Genomic DNA, 17,592 nt, shown 5'->3' with positions numbered 1-17,592 from the left:
GCTGGGGAACCCATGGCGGCTCAGAGACCACCATGGCAGGTTGGAACCAACAGCTTGTTCTTTTAGTCATGCACTTATTCAAACACAGTCAAGGTGGACTGACTTTTTACAATCGCAACCGAAAGTTTTACACAAGATGTTTCTGAACGAGTGGGAGAGTTTCTGTAACCTCAACAAAACTGAAGTATGAATGGCTCTCACCGGACGGGCTTATTTTGAGCACACTGGTGGTGGAGCACTAGAACACGGTCACCCCTCCCAAGATGCGCTTTCAGGAGGTCCTGAAAACGATGGACGAGTGACCTGCCAAGCTAGATGCGCAGGCCGGGTGCCGGGGAGGAAGCCAGGGAGGCGGGCGATGGAGCCTCACGACGACCCTGCAATGGTGACTTGGTGAGTCACGGTCACCGCGGCCACGCAGACCTGAGCTTCGGAACATAAAAGGCAGCACTACAATGAAACTCCCAGGCCCAGCCAGGCCCCGTTTCCACTGTATGCACAGGCCTAGTAAGTGGGGAGAAAAAAGCAACTTCCCCAAGACCCGAAAACGGGCGTCCCCGAGGGACGCAGAGGGCAGGGTTGATCCCCCCCTCCCCCATGGAGGCTGCGAGCCCACCACGGGGAGAACTCCGGCGGGAACGCGGACAGGCCAAAACGGCAGGGGAGGAGAACCAACCGCCATCTTCCCCCGGGAGCCCAAACCGACAAAGCGCGGCCCCGCGGCCGAAGCCCGCTGTCGCGGCTCACAGGGTCTCGCGAGACCGCGGAGGCTTCTGGGAAAAGCGGGGGAAAGGGAGGGCAGGTGAAGGAAGCCGGGACCCGGAGCTGGGGGCGGGATGAGGCGGTGAGTGGAGCCTCAGGAAGCAGAAGGGGCGGTGGAGGTTGCGATTGACGCGGCATGCAGGCCAATGACGAGTAAGCTCGGGCGAGCTTCTGACCAATGGGCTGTGCCGCTTGGCGCTGGGGGCGGGCTCTGGGACCGAGGGTAGCTTGAGCGCGGCGGCGGCGTTGTTCAGTCACAGCGAGAACATTCCAGAGGTGAGTCCTGTGGGGAGGTGGCGGCCCCGCGCCCCCTTCCCAACCTTCCCCGCCCCCTCGATCCCCACGGGCCGCTGGCTGGCGGGGAAGGCGCCCCGACGCCCGCGGCTCACGGCGCCGTCTCTCCGCGCCAGGTCGCCAGGCCCCGGGCGCTGAAGGGTGTGGACCCCGGACGTCGCTGGGACAGCCCCTCCCCGCTGCTCGGCGGCGCCTGCCTGGCCGCTGGTCGCTGTGCTCCTCCGCCGCCTCCGCCGCCCCTCCTCGGACTCGGGTTCACACGCGCCTCACTTCATCCCAGTCCCGGGCGAGCAGCGTTGGGTTTATGTCTTTATTTGACGAAAACGGTGAGTCCGCGGGCGGCGCGGGCCGGCGGGGAGATGGCGGCCGCACAAGATGGCGGCGCGCCGCGTGACCCGGCGCGTGTGGCGCAGTTCGGGCGGGCGGGCGGCGGGGCCCGGCGAGCGGGCGCCCCCTCCCCTCCCACACCCGGCCCCTCTCCCCTCCCCCGCGCCTCCGCCCGCCGGGAGCGCGCTGCGCGGGCCCGCCGCCGGGGCTGAGTCAGGCCTCCGTGCTGCATTTATGAGTCATCGCTCGCTCCGGGGCGGGGCGGGGGCGGCCCGGGCTGGCGCCCCTCGGCAGGTTTCGTTTCCCTCGCCCCGCGGTGCCGTGCGCCCGCGGAGGCCGGCGCACGCGGGGTGTCTGCGGCCCGGTCCACCTGCCGCGGAGGAGAAGCCTGGCGATGTCGCGCCTCGCAGGCCGTTCTGGGCGCAGCCTTTCGCAGCTGCGAACGAAACGACTCGTGGCCATGGGGACGGGAGCGAAGGTTAACTGTGTGTTTGCGTAGAGCAGAGGAAGGGAGAGGAGGTCGAGGTCGGGCCATTCCGTCCCTCGGTGCACACTCGCTCCAAGGAGACCTCGTCTCCTGTGTGTTATGGGAGTGTTTCTTTGAAGTAAGCATTTGTTGCCGAAGGAACCGTTTGTGAAGAAGAGTTTCCTAGTTTTCCGTCTTAAAATGACGATTCGTGGGGGAGTGTGTATGGGAACTATGAATACAGGCTTGGTTTGGGGGAGGAGAGGTTTTGTGTTCGTTTTTCATCAGTTGTTAAAACAAGGCCACTCCACAGAAGTTGGCCTGTTACAATGCTGGGTATGTTTGGTCTGCTAGAAACCCGGGGCAGCTGAAGCAGCGCAGTTTGTTGTTTTTAGTCTGGCGTTTCCCTGCCAGAGTAACATCTTAATCAAAATGGAGGCCTTTTATGTTGCTACAGGTGTTTCGTGTTATGTGAAAATATTCATCCTTTTTCACGCAAACTGGGCATGCTTTTTAACATGGGAAAATTAGGCATAACTAACTGGAATGTAAAGGGAGGTGTTTCCACACGGGGAGTCATGCTAAGTGTGTGTGGGGGGGTTGTGTGTTCTCTTTTTCTCTTTCAGAGCTGTTGCGCAGCCATTGGTACCTGTATTGGGGAAACATAGCATACAAGCAAGAAGCTTACAGCCTCAGTGGCGAAAATTTTTTCATGTCAGAGACCGAGAACTCTTGCAGTCGTTTATGTCATCCCTTCTTCTCCAGACAGAAGATACCAAAAAGTTGCAATCAAAGATCTCTTCATCTTATTGATAAAGCCACTAATAAGCCAAAATGTCTGTCAACGTCAACCGCAGCGTGTCAGACCAGTTCTATCGCTACAAGATGCCCCGTCTGATTGCCAAGGTAATACTGATCTTCATTTTAGTAGCAAGTCCTACTCTTTTCATAGTTTTTTTTTTTTTTTTTTAAGATTGCATCTCCTGGGTAGACAGTGCAAAATTAAATTCTTATTTTCTTTAGGTTGAGGGCAAAGGAAATGGAATCAAGACAGTTATAGTCAACATGGTTGACGTTGCAAAGGCGCTTAATCGGCCTCCAACGTGTAAGTAATGTTTCTTGAAGAAGTTTGAAAAGGCATATTATTGACGTAGTTATAACCGTCTTTTGATTTGCATATCTTGTCTGAATTATTTACTAATTAGCTTAAGGGTTAAGTAGAACCTTGGACTTAAAACACAACTTACTAGTTGCAAGTTGCCATTAGTACAAAGAACTACACAGGCAACACTTTTTTAATCTAATATAAAGAAAATAGGGAGTGATACTTGTATCAATGTGGCTGAGTAGCCAAAGACAAGTTAAATGTAATGAATCAAACCTTTTTTATCCAACTAGATCCCACCAAATATTTTGGTTGTGAACTGGGAGCACAGACCCAGTTTGATGTTAAGAATGACCGTTACATTGTCAATGGATCTCATGAGGCGAATAAGCTGCAAGACATGTTGGATGGATTCATTAAAAAATTTGTTCTCTGTCCTGAGTGTGAGAATCCTGAAACAGAGCTGGTGAGTGCCTTTGAAGTTTTTGTCAATAAAAAAAGAAACAACATTGTTTTTGTGATCAGTTCTGTGATTGCTCCAAATCGTGTTCTTGAGAAGGCAGAGCGGGCGTAATGTACAAATTTTGGAGATATTCCCATGCTAATTTTTTAAAGTAGATCACTGGAGGAGGGGGAGAATTCTTTGGTACGTTAAGCCCGGTGTTCAGATGTCTTATGGTGGCGGGATATTTTCACACTTTTTCCTTACAGAATTTTTGTGTATTATGGATGACATACTTGTTTTTACTTTTTTTTGGCAGCATGTCAATCCAAAGAAGCAAACAATAGGTAATTCTTGTAAAGCCTGTGGTTATCGAGGCATGCTTGACACACATCATAAACTCTGCACATTCATTCTCAAAAACCCACCTGGTAAGTCTTCGTGATGAACTTCTAAGATCTGACTGTAAAGCAACTGTTTATTGGAAAGAAAAGGGAAGTTGGTTGCTATAAAACTGCAATATAAGGAACTTACAATCCTTGCATTGTGATTTATTGAAAACATCACGTTAGGATGAGTGAAATAGGTATTGAAATACAGATTGTGATGGAATCCCGGCAAAGGATCTACTTCTGGGTTAATGTTTTGTAAAAGGGGGCCTTGGCTCATTAATAAGCCTGAGTGGCTTTAGAGCATTGCAAGCAACACTCTGTGGCAGATGATCAAAACTGTCTGACACAATTTGAGCTTGCTATAGCAAGAAAGTCTAACCTATTCCGGTGCTCTCCTCCATGAGAAAAGCCGTTATATAGACTTAAACAGTGTTCTAGTTGTTGACTCAAGTGCAGTTGAACTATACCTTTGTTCAAGTTCGTGAAGGATGGAAGATGATTATAAATGCCAACCTTCACTAACTCTGAATCATCACTTCATCTTGCTATTACCTAACAATCAATACCACTAATGTTTTGGGACATTCCATTCTTAGCCTGAGTTTCTTACCTATGAAATACAGTGAATGGATTTGGTCTGTGAATCCTTAGAATTTTAAGTAACACTGTGTATATGGTTTTGAGAGGAGGGTTCTGAAGCCAAAAGGCAGAGTTTGAAATGTTCATGATGGGCAATGAGGTGTAATCTAAGTCATGGCACTAAACTTTTCTTTGTTTTCCTATAGAGAATAGTGACAGTGGTACAGGAAAGAAAGAAAAGGAAAAGAAAAATAGAAAGGGCAAAGACAAGGAAAATGGTTCCGTGTCCAGCAGTGAGACACCACCACCACCACCACCAAATGAAATCAATCCTCCACATGCTGTGGTAAGTGCAGAGTTGGTGTGATAGGCACTAAACTTAAGAGAGAGAAATTTGGTTCCGGTGAGCAGAAACACACTAGCCTTCAGCGTAATACTGCAACAGTATTTTGGGCTCCACATGCTGTTGGTTGGTTGAATTACGGTGAACCTAATTTAGTGGAAAATGAACTTGATGTCATTAACTTGACTAGAAATCTGAAACATTTATAAGGCCTTTCGCCAAGCATCTTCACTCTCATAAACAGGAAGAAGAGGAGGATGATGATTGGGGGGAGGATACTACCGAGGAAGCTCAAAGGCGCAGAATGGATGAAATCAGTGACCATGCAAAAGTACTGACACTCAGTGATGATTTGGAAAGGACTGTTGAAGAGCGGGTCAACATCCTGTTTGATTTTGTTAAGGTAAAAGTATTTCCTTCAAGAGCAGGTGAATGTTTATCAGTGAAATCAGCTTCAACTCAGCATTAGGTTTATGTTAACTATTTATTACTTTAAGCTGGGTATTTGGCGAGTAATTTTCTCTTGCTGTCTTTTGAATATTCAAATGCAAGGCTTATTTGTTTTCTGTTCGTTCAGGTGATTTTTGTGGATGGTCTCAGGCACTTTTTGGCAGCTGTTTATTATTTGGAAATCCAGAACTGTCAAATTGGGGGGAAAGTCAATGGGAGCGGGCACTAATGTACCTAGAGCAAAATGTGCCTCCGTGTCACTGAATTGCTTCCTTTTATTCACAGAAAAAGAAGGAAGAGGGTGTTATTGACTCATCTGACAAAGAAATTGTTGCTGAAGCAGAAAGGCTGGATGTAAAAGCTATGGGCCCTCTTGTTTTGACTGAAGTTCTTTTTAATGAAAAGATTAGAGAACAGATTAAGAAATACAGGCGCCATTTCCTACGAGTAAGCAAATTGTTTTAGATTCATAAATGAGATTGCAGCTGTGTGACCTTGGGAACATCACTTTAACCTTTCACTCATTTCTCTATCATGCTGAAAGTGGAGATAATTGACCTACCTTACAAGCACGGGAGTATCTGAAAACTACGTGGTTGGTCCCTTAATACATAAAGTAATCTAGAGATCTCTATGCGTTGACATTTTTGAACCACTGTTACGGGCCATAACTCTAAGGAACCAATCTTAAGGCAGTGAATATACTTGGATATTAGAATTGTCAGCTTAGAACATCTGTAAAAGCTTGTTAATACAAAGATAATCTGTTTGCAGTTTTGTCACAACAACAAAAAAGCTCAACGGTACCTTCTTCATGGTTTAGAGTGTGTGGTAGCAATGCATCAGGCTCAGCTTCTCTCCAAGATCCCACATATCTTGAAGGAGATGTATGACGCTGACCTTCTGGAAGAAGAGGTCATCATCAGCTGGTCGGAAAAGGTAGGGAATAGTTGTTTAAGATCAAAAATACTGAAACCGCTTTGGGGCTTTTTTGAAATAAGTAACTTTTAATACCTAGTCCCTTCCTCCATGAAAATGCAGTCCCTAGTTTTTTGTGTTTTTTTTTGGTTTTTTTTTAAATTAAATTTATTGGGGTGACAATTGTTAGTAAAATTACATAGATTTCAGGTGTAGTCCCTAGTTCTTGACTGGTGTGACTTGTACGTGACTCCCACTGTGTCAGCTTGCTAGTAATAACAAAATACTAGTCCGTCTCTAATATTCTCTTGTTGAATTCCATGTATTCTGTTGAGTATTTAAGATCAGGATGTGACCCAGTCTTCCTCAGAGCTCAGAATATATAAATAACTTTATATTCCTCAATCTAAGAACATTGTACCTAATATTTTTTAGGCTTCTAAGAAATATGTCTCAAAAGAACTTGCCAAAGAGATTCGTGTCAAAGCAGAACCATTTATAAAGTGGTTGAAGGAAGCAGAGGAGGAATCTTCTGGTGGTGAAGAAGATGATGAAGATGAGAACATTGAGGTAAACACTGGGAAAAGTTAAATTCAGTATTAGTGATGCGTGTTTTTGAGAATTGTAAAATGGCAAACTTGAGTAATTGAGGCAATAAAGTCTCAATAATTTGGAAAATAGTCCTTAATAGTAAAGGTGGTAGAAATCTCATATCCGTAGACATGATTCTAAATAAATGTCTGGATTCCCAAAGTAGGGTTTATTTAATGAGGGTTGAGTATAGAGGTGCTAGTGGTCTGTAAACATTAACGTATTGTTAGGCTATGGAGAGAAATCTTTTGCATAAAAACTGCATGAAGAATGATGGCTGCATGTACGGAATTTTTCTTTGTTGACCATTGACTTATTTTTTATAAGTACATTTATTGGGATAAAAAGGTTTATACTCAATAAATAACGTTTCTTCTATCAGGTGGTGTATTCGAAGACTGCCAGTGTACCGAAAGTTGAAGCTGTGAAGTCTGACAACAAGGACGATGACATAGATATTGATGCCATTTAAAGGGGTGGGTGCAGCCCAGCTTAACAGTGTAATGCTGAGAATCTTTCCGCGTCATCAGCCAGAAGTGCAACATGTATGTGCAAAAGCTAAAATGGCTTCACATCATGCTACACTTTCTACTAAAAATGTATTGCTGTGAGTGGTCTGTAATTAAGCCCGAGACATCTAGGGAGTCCATACACATATCAGTGACCAGATATAGTTTGCTTATTTATAGCATGTTTCTTTTTGAAAACTTAGTGGTGGACACATTTGGATCACATTTATACAGTTACAAAAATAAAGATTTGATTTTGGTCATTCTTCATATTTTTGGCTCTGAATGACTTAAGCTGAATTAATTGGCTCCTTTTAAAAGTGTTGCACCGTTATTTAACTTGATAGGATTCTTGGAGCCTGTTAGAAATTGTTGGGTGCTGGGACAGTAAAGAGGTCTTCAGCAGAATGTAAACATACACTTGTAATTACCTTATTCAGTCGTTAAGAAATACAGTACTTTGAAGTCTTATCTTTAGTCTCTCAAATTGGTATCTGGTATTGTACATTCTTACCATACCAAGGTGGACAGTGCAACCCCTTTGTCTTATTGAGGGTAAAAATGACGTGAGTGTCCTATGAATAATTTTAAGGGCAGGTTTGAAACTTGAATTGTGTTTTGTTGTGTTTTTTTTTTGTTTGTTTTTTTTCCTGTTCACTTACCCCAAATTGTAGTCATTGAAGTCCCGTGCAGTGCACGTCGGATGAGCCAGGGGAATTGTCACATTAACAAGTCAGCATGCTATGTGTGTAGCTGTTGCTTTGTGCTGAGAGAAAACTCGCAAGTTGGGGTATGATTAAATAGTAATCTCTATGATTTTTATTTGGGGAAAGAAGTGAAAGGTGCACTTAATCTAGCAAAAGCAGCATAATGTTTCAGCTTTTACGGTTTAAATTACAATTTCCAAATGTTCCTGACATACTGTATATTTTGTTCAGTGGATTTTCCCTGATACTATGGCTTATTTAATGCCTTCTACATTTGGACACAGCTGTGCTCTTTAGGTTTGGTTGCTATCTTGCCAAAATAAGTGTTACTATGTTTCAAACTCCCCCCCCCCCCCAAATGTCTTATTTAAAAAGAAAGCTAAAATTGTACTTGCAAGCCAGAACCTATATTTTGGTGCAAGACTTGGGGTGACTTTTACTTCACATTGAATATAGGCAGACACTCAAGAAGTCTATGTGATGGCCACTGGATGCAGGTGACTAGGGCCTGGCCCAGCCCATCCTGGGCTTTAGATTTAGAAATAACTTGCCCAATTTCGCTGATCTAAACTCACCTGATATGGATTCTGCCTGTACCCGAGAAATAATTTTCAAGGTAGAAACGTATTGCATTTATTACTTTTCATAAGAAGTGCACTGCAGAATCAGGACCATGGGTTTTATTTGGAGCACGGGCTTGAATCATTCACCTCTTGACTACTTTGTGATCTTACAGGTTATAACGAGACCTTAAATGTGTGTAAAAAATTTTCACTCTGAAATTATACACGTTTGGTATAATAAAACCTTGTTAGCTTGATATTTTAAGGAATTAAAATCTGGCTGTTTTACTGGAGAGATAAGAGTTCGTCTCCAGCTGCTTTTTGATAGATTTTGATGAGAGTGAAGCAGAAGCCATATGCCTGGAGGGGGGAGTGTGCTTTGTCACCAAAGAGAAGAGGGTTTTGCAAGTCCACATGTTACCTGGGTTTCACATTCTTCGCTGGAGGCCTTTGCTTTCCTTATCTGAAATTCTAGAGAGATACTGGTGGCCTAAGTCAAGTTGCATTCTGCGTACCCAGTGTCAAGCTAATGAGGTTCTGTTATGGAAGTTTCCCCCGCCCCTCCCCCTCCTTTTTAATCTGAAGGAAAACATATTCAGGGCTAAAACACTAAAGACAAAATTTTGGCTTAAACCGGTATTCAGTCTGGTGCCAAACTTCCGATAGAATTCAGATCTACAGAATTACCCAGAGGCTGTCCTAATAGAGTAATCATTCACTTTGCTCTATTCAACTGTCTTAAACTTTCTTGTTTCAAACAGCTACGTTACTTGATTAAAACAATGTTAAAATTATATTTTGTCTCTGCTTTAATGTTAAAATTAGCCTAAATTTTCGTACAATTTTGGAGTGTTGAAATCTGCCATTTTTGTAGCTGCTGCTTTGAATTTGTGTTGGACGTTTCCTCCAGTTGCCATCCCTGCTCACAGAACAGATGTTGCTAATTACCTTGGGTCAGTGGTTTTCCTTAAGTCTCGTGCTCCTCTTCTGTAACTTGAGTTGATTACAAACTGGAAACATCTGCCTTAATCTGATTTCATGAACTATTTACGGGTGCTTACTAGGGAATTCAGACATCAAGTATATACAGGCAGACCGCAGAGACTGCAGGGCCAGTTCCAGACCACTGCAGTAAAGTGAGTCGTAATCTTTGCTGGTGAATGATCTTAACCTTTAATTTATGAAAAGTTCATCTGAAGCACAAGAAAAACATGGTATGCCTGTGACTGTATAACTGGATATAGCATATATCTTTAATTGAGAAAGGGAAATAGAGAAGGGTGCTAAGCAAGTCTTTTCTGAAGTAGATGAACTTACAAGGTACTAGTTTGGGTCCTAAAGGTTTGAGGGGGGAAGGGTATCTCCTAATCCAGTGCTCAGTGCTTCCCACCTTGGGGTATGTGCAAATCACCCCCACCCCCACTGTTTGCTCCAGAGCACCAAGCACTGACTCAAAGCCTTTGACCTGGAGATAAGGTCAAAATGAAAGTTGGCCTTTGGAAGAGAGTGGAAAATCCAAAAGATACTGTGATAAATAAGCCTTCTGCATTTTCTATCTGGGAGTTTGAGCCTCATGGTCCTGAGGCATAGGTAGGGTTGTCCCAAAGTTGCTCACCTAGTCTGGTTCCTGTGCCCAGACACTATGTCTCCTGTATTGCTGAGGTAAGGTGTTTAAAACCAAAGCAAGATTTCTGTTGAAATCTACTTAGAACAAAGTAACCAGCAATGAGATTTCTATAACCAACCTGCAACCAATCTTTATCTAGTGAACTCTTCCTAATTGCTATAACTCTACCCATAATACTTGAGTATAATTCAAAAAAGGAAAGTTGGCTGTCTCTGCATTGTCGTTTTGATGATTATTCAAACTGGCCTATTAGACCACTCCAAATCTTCAGTGTGCGCCGTGCCAGGAACAGTGCTGCACTTTGTGTCGGTCCTCTCCAACGATATATCATGTGGTATGTGTTGTCTTCCCTGAGGGGACAGCAGCATCTCTGTCCCCAGTACTCTGTAGACCTTGAGTCCTAAGAATGACCCTGAGTGGAGTGACATGGACAGATGACTTGCTGGAGGCCTATGGCTGGCTTGTAGTCCCCAGGGTCTGATCACATGAGCCTTTGTTTAGAGTAGGTTGGGAGTTTGGGCTTCATGTTCACCTGCAGTAGGACTCTATTCCAGCCTAACTCCTTGTCTCACAAAGGTCTCAACTCTGGTTCTTGGCAGCCAGAAAGTTGAATCATTCCAATGTGCTACGTACGATGTGGGAATAATAGCTACAGAGACGTTCCCCAGGACATAGTGTTGGGATCTTAAAGCAGGCGGTAGGGTCTGAGTTGGCCCAGGGCCTGCCATCTGGTTTTCCATTCAGTGAGATCTATTCACTTGGGCTTTAGAATCACAACTGGATTCTGGCCAGGGCCTGCCTATAATACTGGAAGGTTTATCTTTCCATGTCTGCCTAATGGAGATGGTAACCCTGTGTGCAGCATTTATAAGCCTGATGGATGCCTAATGCTGCAGGCAGAGGTAATGCCTGCTGGGGCAGCTTGGAAGGAGGGGTGGTAGTGTAGGGGTCACAGACTGAGGAGAGCAGTGGGTAGCTTAAAGGAAAGAACTGTATCCAGCCTTGCCTGTTTCCTATGCAACATACCGAGTTAGCTGAGAAGCTCGCATCAGCACCACCATGGGGCATCACCGAGCTGGTGCTGGAGACATTCAGTCCCTAGCCCAAGGTGCAAGGCCAGTGGGTAAGGTAAGGCTGGCTTGAGTCTGGTCCCAGCATTCCTAATGCACAGGGAAGGAATGCTTCCAAAGCATCCCTAGTTTCTGGTAAAACTAAAAAGAAATTGTGGAAATTAAAACTTACTAAACAATTAGATGAATAAAAATACCAAAATTACAAGAGCAGTGCTAAGAAGGAAATTTATAGCTATACATGCTTACATTAATAAGATCTCAAATGAAGAAGCAAACTTTACAACTTAAGGAACTAGAAAAAGAACAAACCTGAAACTAACAAAAGGAAGGGAATAAGGACTAAAGCAGAGATAAGAGAAAGAATAGGAAAATAATGAAAATGAAACCAGAAGTTGGTTCTCTGAAAAGAACAACAAAATGACAAATCATGCACTGAGTGGACTAAGGGGAAAAAGACTCAAATTACTAAAATGAGAAACAAAAATGGGGTCATTAATACTGATTCTTAAGAAATAAAAAGGATTATAAGCACTATGCACAACTGTATACCAACAAAGTGGCTAACCTAGATACAATGGATCAACTCCTGGAAACAAAACCAGTGAGGACTAAATCACCAAGGAATACAAAATCAACAGCTAGTAAGGAGATCGAATCAGAGATCAAAAATCTCCAGACAATAAAAGCCCAGGACCTGATGGCTTCACTGGTGAGTTCTATCAAATATTTAAAGAACTAACACGATCCTTAAAGTACCCAAAAATTGGAGAGGAGGAAACATTTCCTAAACTCAGTTTGAGGCCAGCATAACCCTGATACTAAAGCCAGAAAAACACTGCAAGAAAACCACAGACCAATATCCCTTATGAACATTGATGCTCAAGTCCTCAATGAAATGCCAGCAAACCGATTCAGAAGCATATTAAAAGGATTATGCATCATGACACATTTATTGCTGGAATAAAGTGATGGCTCAACATACAAAGATTTGGTCAGTGTAATACCAAATTAAAAGGATAAAGGGGAAAATTCCATAATACATTTTGATTAATGAAGAAAAAGCTTTTGACAAAATTCAACACTTCAGTGATAAGAACATGCAACAACCAAGAGTAGAAGGAAAGTACCTCGAGCATAATAAAAACCGTATATGAAAAACGCACAGGGAATATCATACTTAAGTAGTGAAAGACTGAAAGGTTTTCTTCTAAGATCATAAGACGATCCCTGCTTTCACTACTGTTCATCAGAGTACTGAAAGCTCTAGCCAGAGCAACTAGGCAAGAAAAAGAAAAGCAACTAAATTAGAATAAAACTGCATATGATCTGCTCTTCTATGTAGAAAGTTCTAACGATTCCATAAACTGGGAGAGGTAATGAATTCAGCAAAGTAGCAGGATACAAACTCAACACAATCAGTTGCGTTTCTGTACATGTTTTGTCCTGGTCTCCGCCTATTGATAACCAGTGTTGTGGCTGGACCAGTGTTATGGTTCTTGTGATTGCAAGATGCCCTTCATCAATAACTCAGGAAACTGAAAAGATACAGGTTTATTACAAACAAGTGGTGGAAATTATGCAGCACACTTGGGGCCACACAGTGAGGTCACAGGTAGAGTGTATGGTCCAGGAGTTAAGCTTTTATTGGGGTCGAGGGTGGAGTCTAGTTTCTTGAGCTTACTCTATTGGTGAATTTAAAACATAAAGGTCAGGGGCTGGCCGGGTGCCTCAGGTGGTTGGAGCTCCATGCTCCTAACGCCGAGGGCTGCCGGTTCCATTCCCACATGGGCCAGTGGGCTCTCAACCACAAGGTTGCTCGACTCCCGCAAGAGATGGTGGGCTGTGCCTCCTGCAACTAACAGCAGCAACTGGACCTGGAGCTGAACGGTGTCCTCCACAACTAAGATTGAAAGAACAACTTGACTTGGAAGAAGTTCTGGAAGTACACACTATTCCCCAATAAAGTCCTGTTCCTCTTCCCCAATAAAATCTTAAAAGAACAAAAAAACAAAAACCATAAAGGCCAGCGTTTAAAATATGGGAAGAGAAGGGGGGGAAAAAAGTACTTCAAATGGTCAGTTACTGAAATCAACTGAGATCTCAAACAAAAGAGCCTCAGTGGGGGGGGCAGCCTGGCTTTCTACCTAGTTAGTGACTGGCAAGGTGTTTATTCAAGATACCTGTCTTTGAAGTGGTTGCCTCTAAAATGGGTGCATTAGCAATCAAAGCTTAAGTCAAGCATGTGCATTACCCTGTTTCCTCGAAAATAAGACCTCGCTGGACAATCAGCTGTAATGAATCTTTTGGAGCAAAAATTAATATAAGACCCGGTCTTACGTTAATTTTTGCTCCAAAACACACATTAGAGCTGATTGTCCGGCTAGGTCTTATTTTCAGGGAAACGGTATTTTTTAAAAAACCAAATTTCAGGGCTTACACTATAATTAAACAATCTGAAAAGGAAATAATTCCATTTACAATAGCATCAAAAAGAATAAAGTACTTAGGGATTAACTTGACCAAGGAGGTAAAAGATTTGTATATTGAAAACTACAAAATACTGCTGAAAGAAAGAAGACGTGAATAAATGAAACTATATCCCATGTTCATGGGTTGGAAGACTTAGTATTAAGATGTCAATATACTACCCATAACAAATAATGTTATTTAGGATTACATCCTAAAGTTATAAAAAACTAATTAAAATTGATTCCATCTTCACTTCAAGAGCATACCCGGCTCCTACCCAGCTGTGTTACCACCAGTTATTGCTGTCAGAAATTATATCTTTATGCTTGTTTGTCCAGAAACAGGCTAATAATTGTTTTTATTCATTAGATTCTTAAATCATATAGAAAATAAAAAGTGGAGTTACAAACCAAATTCCAACAATGCTAGCTTTCATAATTGCCTGTATATTTACCTTTACTAGAGATGTTTATTTTTTTGTACAGTTTCAAGTTACTCTCGTGTCCTTTCAGCCTGAAGGAGTCCCTTATAGCATTTCATGTAGGGCTGGTCTAGTGGTAGTGAATGAACTCTCTCAGCTTTTGTTTATCTAGGAATGTCTTCATTTCTCCCTCATTTTTGAAGAACCGTTTTCCCCTGATGTAGAATTCTTGATTGATAGTTTTTTCTTTTTTATTTCAGCACTTTGAATATTTCAACCCACTACCTTATGGCCTTCAAGGTTTTTGAGGAGAAATTTTCTGATAATCTTATTGGGGACCCAAAAAAAAAAAATCCCTGTATGTGATGAGTCATTTCCCTCTTGCTGTTTTCCAGATTGTCTTTGTGTTTTGAAATTTTGATTAAAATATGTCTTAGTGCGAGTGTTCCTGAGTATTTCCATTCATGGCTGTCATCAAAGTTGAGAAGTTTTCAGCCATTATTTTGTCAGTCTCTCTGCCTCTTTGTCTCTTCCTTCTGGGACTCCTACAATGCATATGCTGGTCCCTTAGGCTCTGTTGACTTCACTCTTTTTCTTTCTGTTCCTCAGATTTAATAATTTCTATTGTTCTGACTTCAAGTTTGCTGATTTTTCTGCCTGCTCAAATTTGCTTTTGAGTTCCTTGAGTAAATTCTTCATTTCAGTTATTGTACTGTTCAGATCCAGAGTTTCTTTTTGGTTCCTTTTTATACTTGATTGATATTTCCATTTTGTTCAAATATTATTTCTTGACTCTGTCCATGTCTTTCTTTAGCTTTTTGAATGTTTTTAAGACAGTTGTTTTAAAAGTCTTTTTTAGTACATGTGCTCTTCCTGAGATAGTTTTTGTCAATTAATATTTTCCTTTGAATGGGCCAGACTTTCTTGTATCTTTATATGCCTTGTGATTTATTTTGTTGCTGAAAACCGGACGTACGAGTTTTCTATGTGGTAACTCTGGAAATCAGATTCTCTCCCATTGCCAGGGTATTCTATTTAAATTTTTGGTTCTGGAAGATGCTTCAGCCGGTGGCGGTGTACAATAATGACTGCTTGCCTTTGTGTCTGCACATCTGTGATCAGAAGCAGCAATCAGCGATCAGTACACAGATCCCTGATATTTGGAGAAGGAGGCACTATTGCCCACTCTGGCTCCCACAAACCACTGTAGGAACCATGTCCTGCTATAAGGCTGAGAGGACTGGGGAATGCGTAGCAGCTACCATGCTAAGAGAGAAAATGACTGGAATTAACCAGGGTTTGCCATCCAAGCCCTGCCCTGGAAGCAAAGCCTTCCAGTAAGGTCCAGAGTTCCAAAATAGTTACAGCAAACAGATTCTGCCAGTGCAACTGTTGTCTAGGCGGGGAGAAGGATTCCTGGTGCTTCCTACTCCATTGTCTTCCCTGACGTCGCTGCTATCCAAAGAACTCTTACAACTCAGTAACAGACAACCCAATTAAAAATGGGCAAAGGATCTGCATAGACATTTCTCCAAAGAAAATATACAAGTGGCTAACAAGCACATGAAAAGATGCTCGAGAGGACTGTTAGCGAAAATTCAAATCAAAACACCACAACGAGATACAACTTCCACTAGGATGGTGTGCTAGACTGACAAATGGCACCCCACAAGCTGGCTGCTTCAGATCTCGAACCTGATAATGTTACCTTACATGGCAAGAGATGTGATGAAGTTACAGACTCGAGAGGAGGAGCTTATCTTGCATTATCTGGACCCTAAAGGCAATCGTGTGTTCTCGTAAGAAAGAGGCAGAGAAAGTTTTGAGAGACACACAACACGCACAGGAAGGACATGTAAAGACAGAGGTAGAGATTGGATTAATGCAACCACAAGCCTAAGAATGCCGGCAGCCACCAGAAGCCAGAAGAGACTAGGAACAGACTCACCACTAGAACCTTCTGACGAAGCACAGCCGGCTGGCACCTTGATTTCAGACTTCCGGTCTTTAATTTCTGTTGCCTTAAGCCACCAAATGTATGGTGATGTGTTTTGGCAGCCTTAGGATACTAATATGGATGGCTGTAAAAAAACGTAACAAATATTGGTGAGGATGTGGTGATATTGTAACCCTCATGCACATACACTGCTGGTGGGAATGTAAATGGTGTAGCAACTTGGGAGAAGTCTCAACTCGCAGTTCCTCAAAAGATGAAATACAGTGTAGAGTTACTATAAGATCAAGCGATTCCACTCCCTAGGAATATACTCGAGAGAAATGAAGACAGGCGTCCATAATGCTGCAGCAGTGTTATTCATAATAGTCAAAAAGTGGAAGCAACCTAAACGTCCATCAACTGTCGAACGGATCAGTAAAATGTGGTGCATAGAACGGATTATCATTTTGCATTGTGGTGTTTGCTATTTCTTAGTGACTTACAGGAATTCCTTATATATTCAAGATACTAATCTTTTGTCAGTTATGTGCATGAAAATACCTTCTCTAAGTTTGTAACATGTCTTTTCCCTATGTTTGTATCTTTAATGTAGTTGAAGTGGGTCTAATTTTTCCTGGTGTCTGACAAAATCCTGCATCTTTACATATGTTACTGGCCAGTTGCCAGCCTGCTTGCGAAGTACCTTTTCAAGTCTCTTGCCTATTTTTCTACTGGGCGATTTGGCTTTTTCTTAGAGATTTATAGACATTCTATCTATAGGGTATACATGAGCCTTTGTCAGTTACATGTGTTACAAATACCATCTCCGTGCTCTTTGTTGGTTTCTGTCTGTTTCCTCTTTGATATCTTTGGGTGAAAAGTTTATTTTTTTTTAAACTTTTATTTATTTTTAGGTATGTTTTTCCAGGACCCATCAGCTCCAACTCAAGTAGTTGTTTCAATCTAGTAGTGGAGGGCGCAGCTCACTGGCCCATGTGGGGGTTGAACTGGCAACCCTGGTGTTATGAGCATCGTGCTCTAACCAACTGAGCGAACCGACCATGCCCCCTTTTTTTTTTTTAACTTTTATTAGAAGTTCTTAATTTTACTGTAATCAACTTTGCCAGTCTTTAGGGTTTTTATGCCAATTTAGTAAATTTCCCTTACCCTAAATATTTTTCTTATATTTTATATTTTGTCTTTCATAGTCAGATCTACTATAAGTTTTGTGTATGGTATGAAGTATGGATCAAGTTTCTTTTTTTTTTCCTATGGGAATATCCCATCAGAACTATCTATTTAAAAGCTTCTTTCCCCACTGCTGTGCAGTGCTCCCTTGGTTGTAAATCAGGTACTTACGTGTTGGTTTGCTTCTGAGTTTTCTTTGCTATTCCACTGAGCTAGTTTTGTATTTATACACTAATGCCACACTGCCTTAATTACTAGACTTTGTAATAGGCCTTGATATTCAGTGAGGCCATTCTCCTACCCCATTACTCTGCTTTAAAAAGCTTTTGGATTTTCTTGGTCCTTTGCATTTCTATATAAATTTAGAATCAGCTAGTAAGTAGCACACACGGGTACACACACACACACACACACACCCCTTCTGGCATGT

At 42.5% G+C, this 17,592-nt stretch overlaps 1 protein-coding gene and 1 non-coding gene across 3 annotated transcripts; both read left to right on the top strand.

Annotated features, from left to right (window-relative positions):
- Window positions 1-816: 816 nt before the first annotated feature.
- On the top strand, window positions 817-9,242 carry EIF5 (eukaryotic translation initiation factor 5). Of its 2 annotated transcripts, XM_019747252.2 has the most exons (12): window positions 817-1,038; window positions 1,173-1,382; window positions 2,476-2,755; window positions 2,873-2,954; window positions 3,248-3,420; window positions 3,716-3,827; window positions 4,574-4,713; window positions 4,955-5,113; window positions 5,446-5,607; window positions 5,935-6,099; window positions 6,514-6,648; window positions 7,052-9,242. In XM_019747252.2, the coding sequence occupies exons 3-12, from the start codon at window positions 2,684-2,686 to the stop codon at window positions 7,139-7,141; spliced, it is 1,290 nt and encodes a 429-aa protein (XP_019602811.1). In that variant the 5' UTR covers window positions 817-1,038; window positions 1,173-1,382; window positions 2,476-2,683; the 3' UTR covers window positions 7,142-9,242. The 2 variants fall into 2 exon arrangements, with proteins under 2 accessions (XP_019602811.1, XP_019602812.1); XM_019747253.2 differs by lacking the exons at window positions 817-1,038; window positions 1,173-1,382 and adding an exon at window positions 1,647-1,988.
- LOC141570917 (small nucleolar RNA SNORA28) lies at window positions 4,096-4,219 on the top strand. The gene has a single exon (XR_012495359.1). It is a non-coding gene; the product is annotated as a small nucleolar RNA SNORA28 (small nucleolar RNA).
- Window positions 9,243-17,592: the final 8,350 nt, after the last annotated feature.

Source organism: Rhinolophus sinicus, linkage group LG03 (assembly GCF_036562045.2).
Source record: "Rhinolophus sinicus isolate RSC01 linkage group LG03, ASM3656204v1, whole genome shotgun sequence".
Lineage (NCBI taxonomy): Eukaryota > Metazoa > Chordata > Mammalia > Chiroptera > Rhinolophidae > Rhinolophus > Rhinolophus sinicus.
This window is presented reverse-complemented; position numbering and strand designations above follow the sequence as displayed.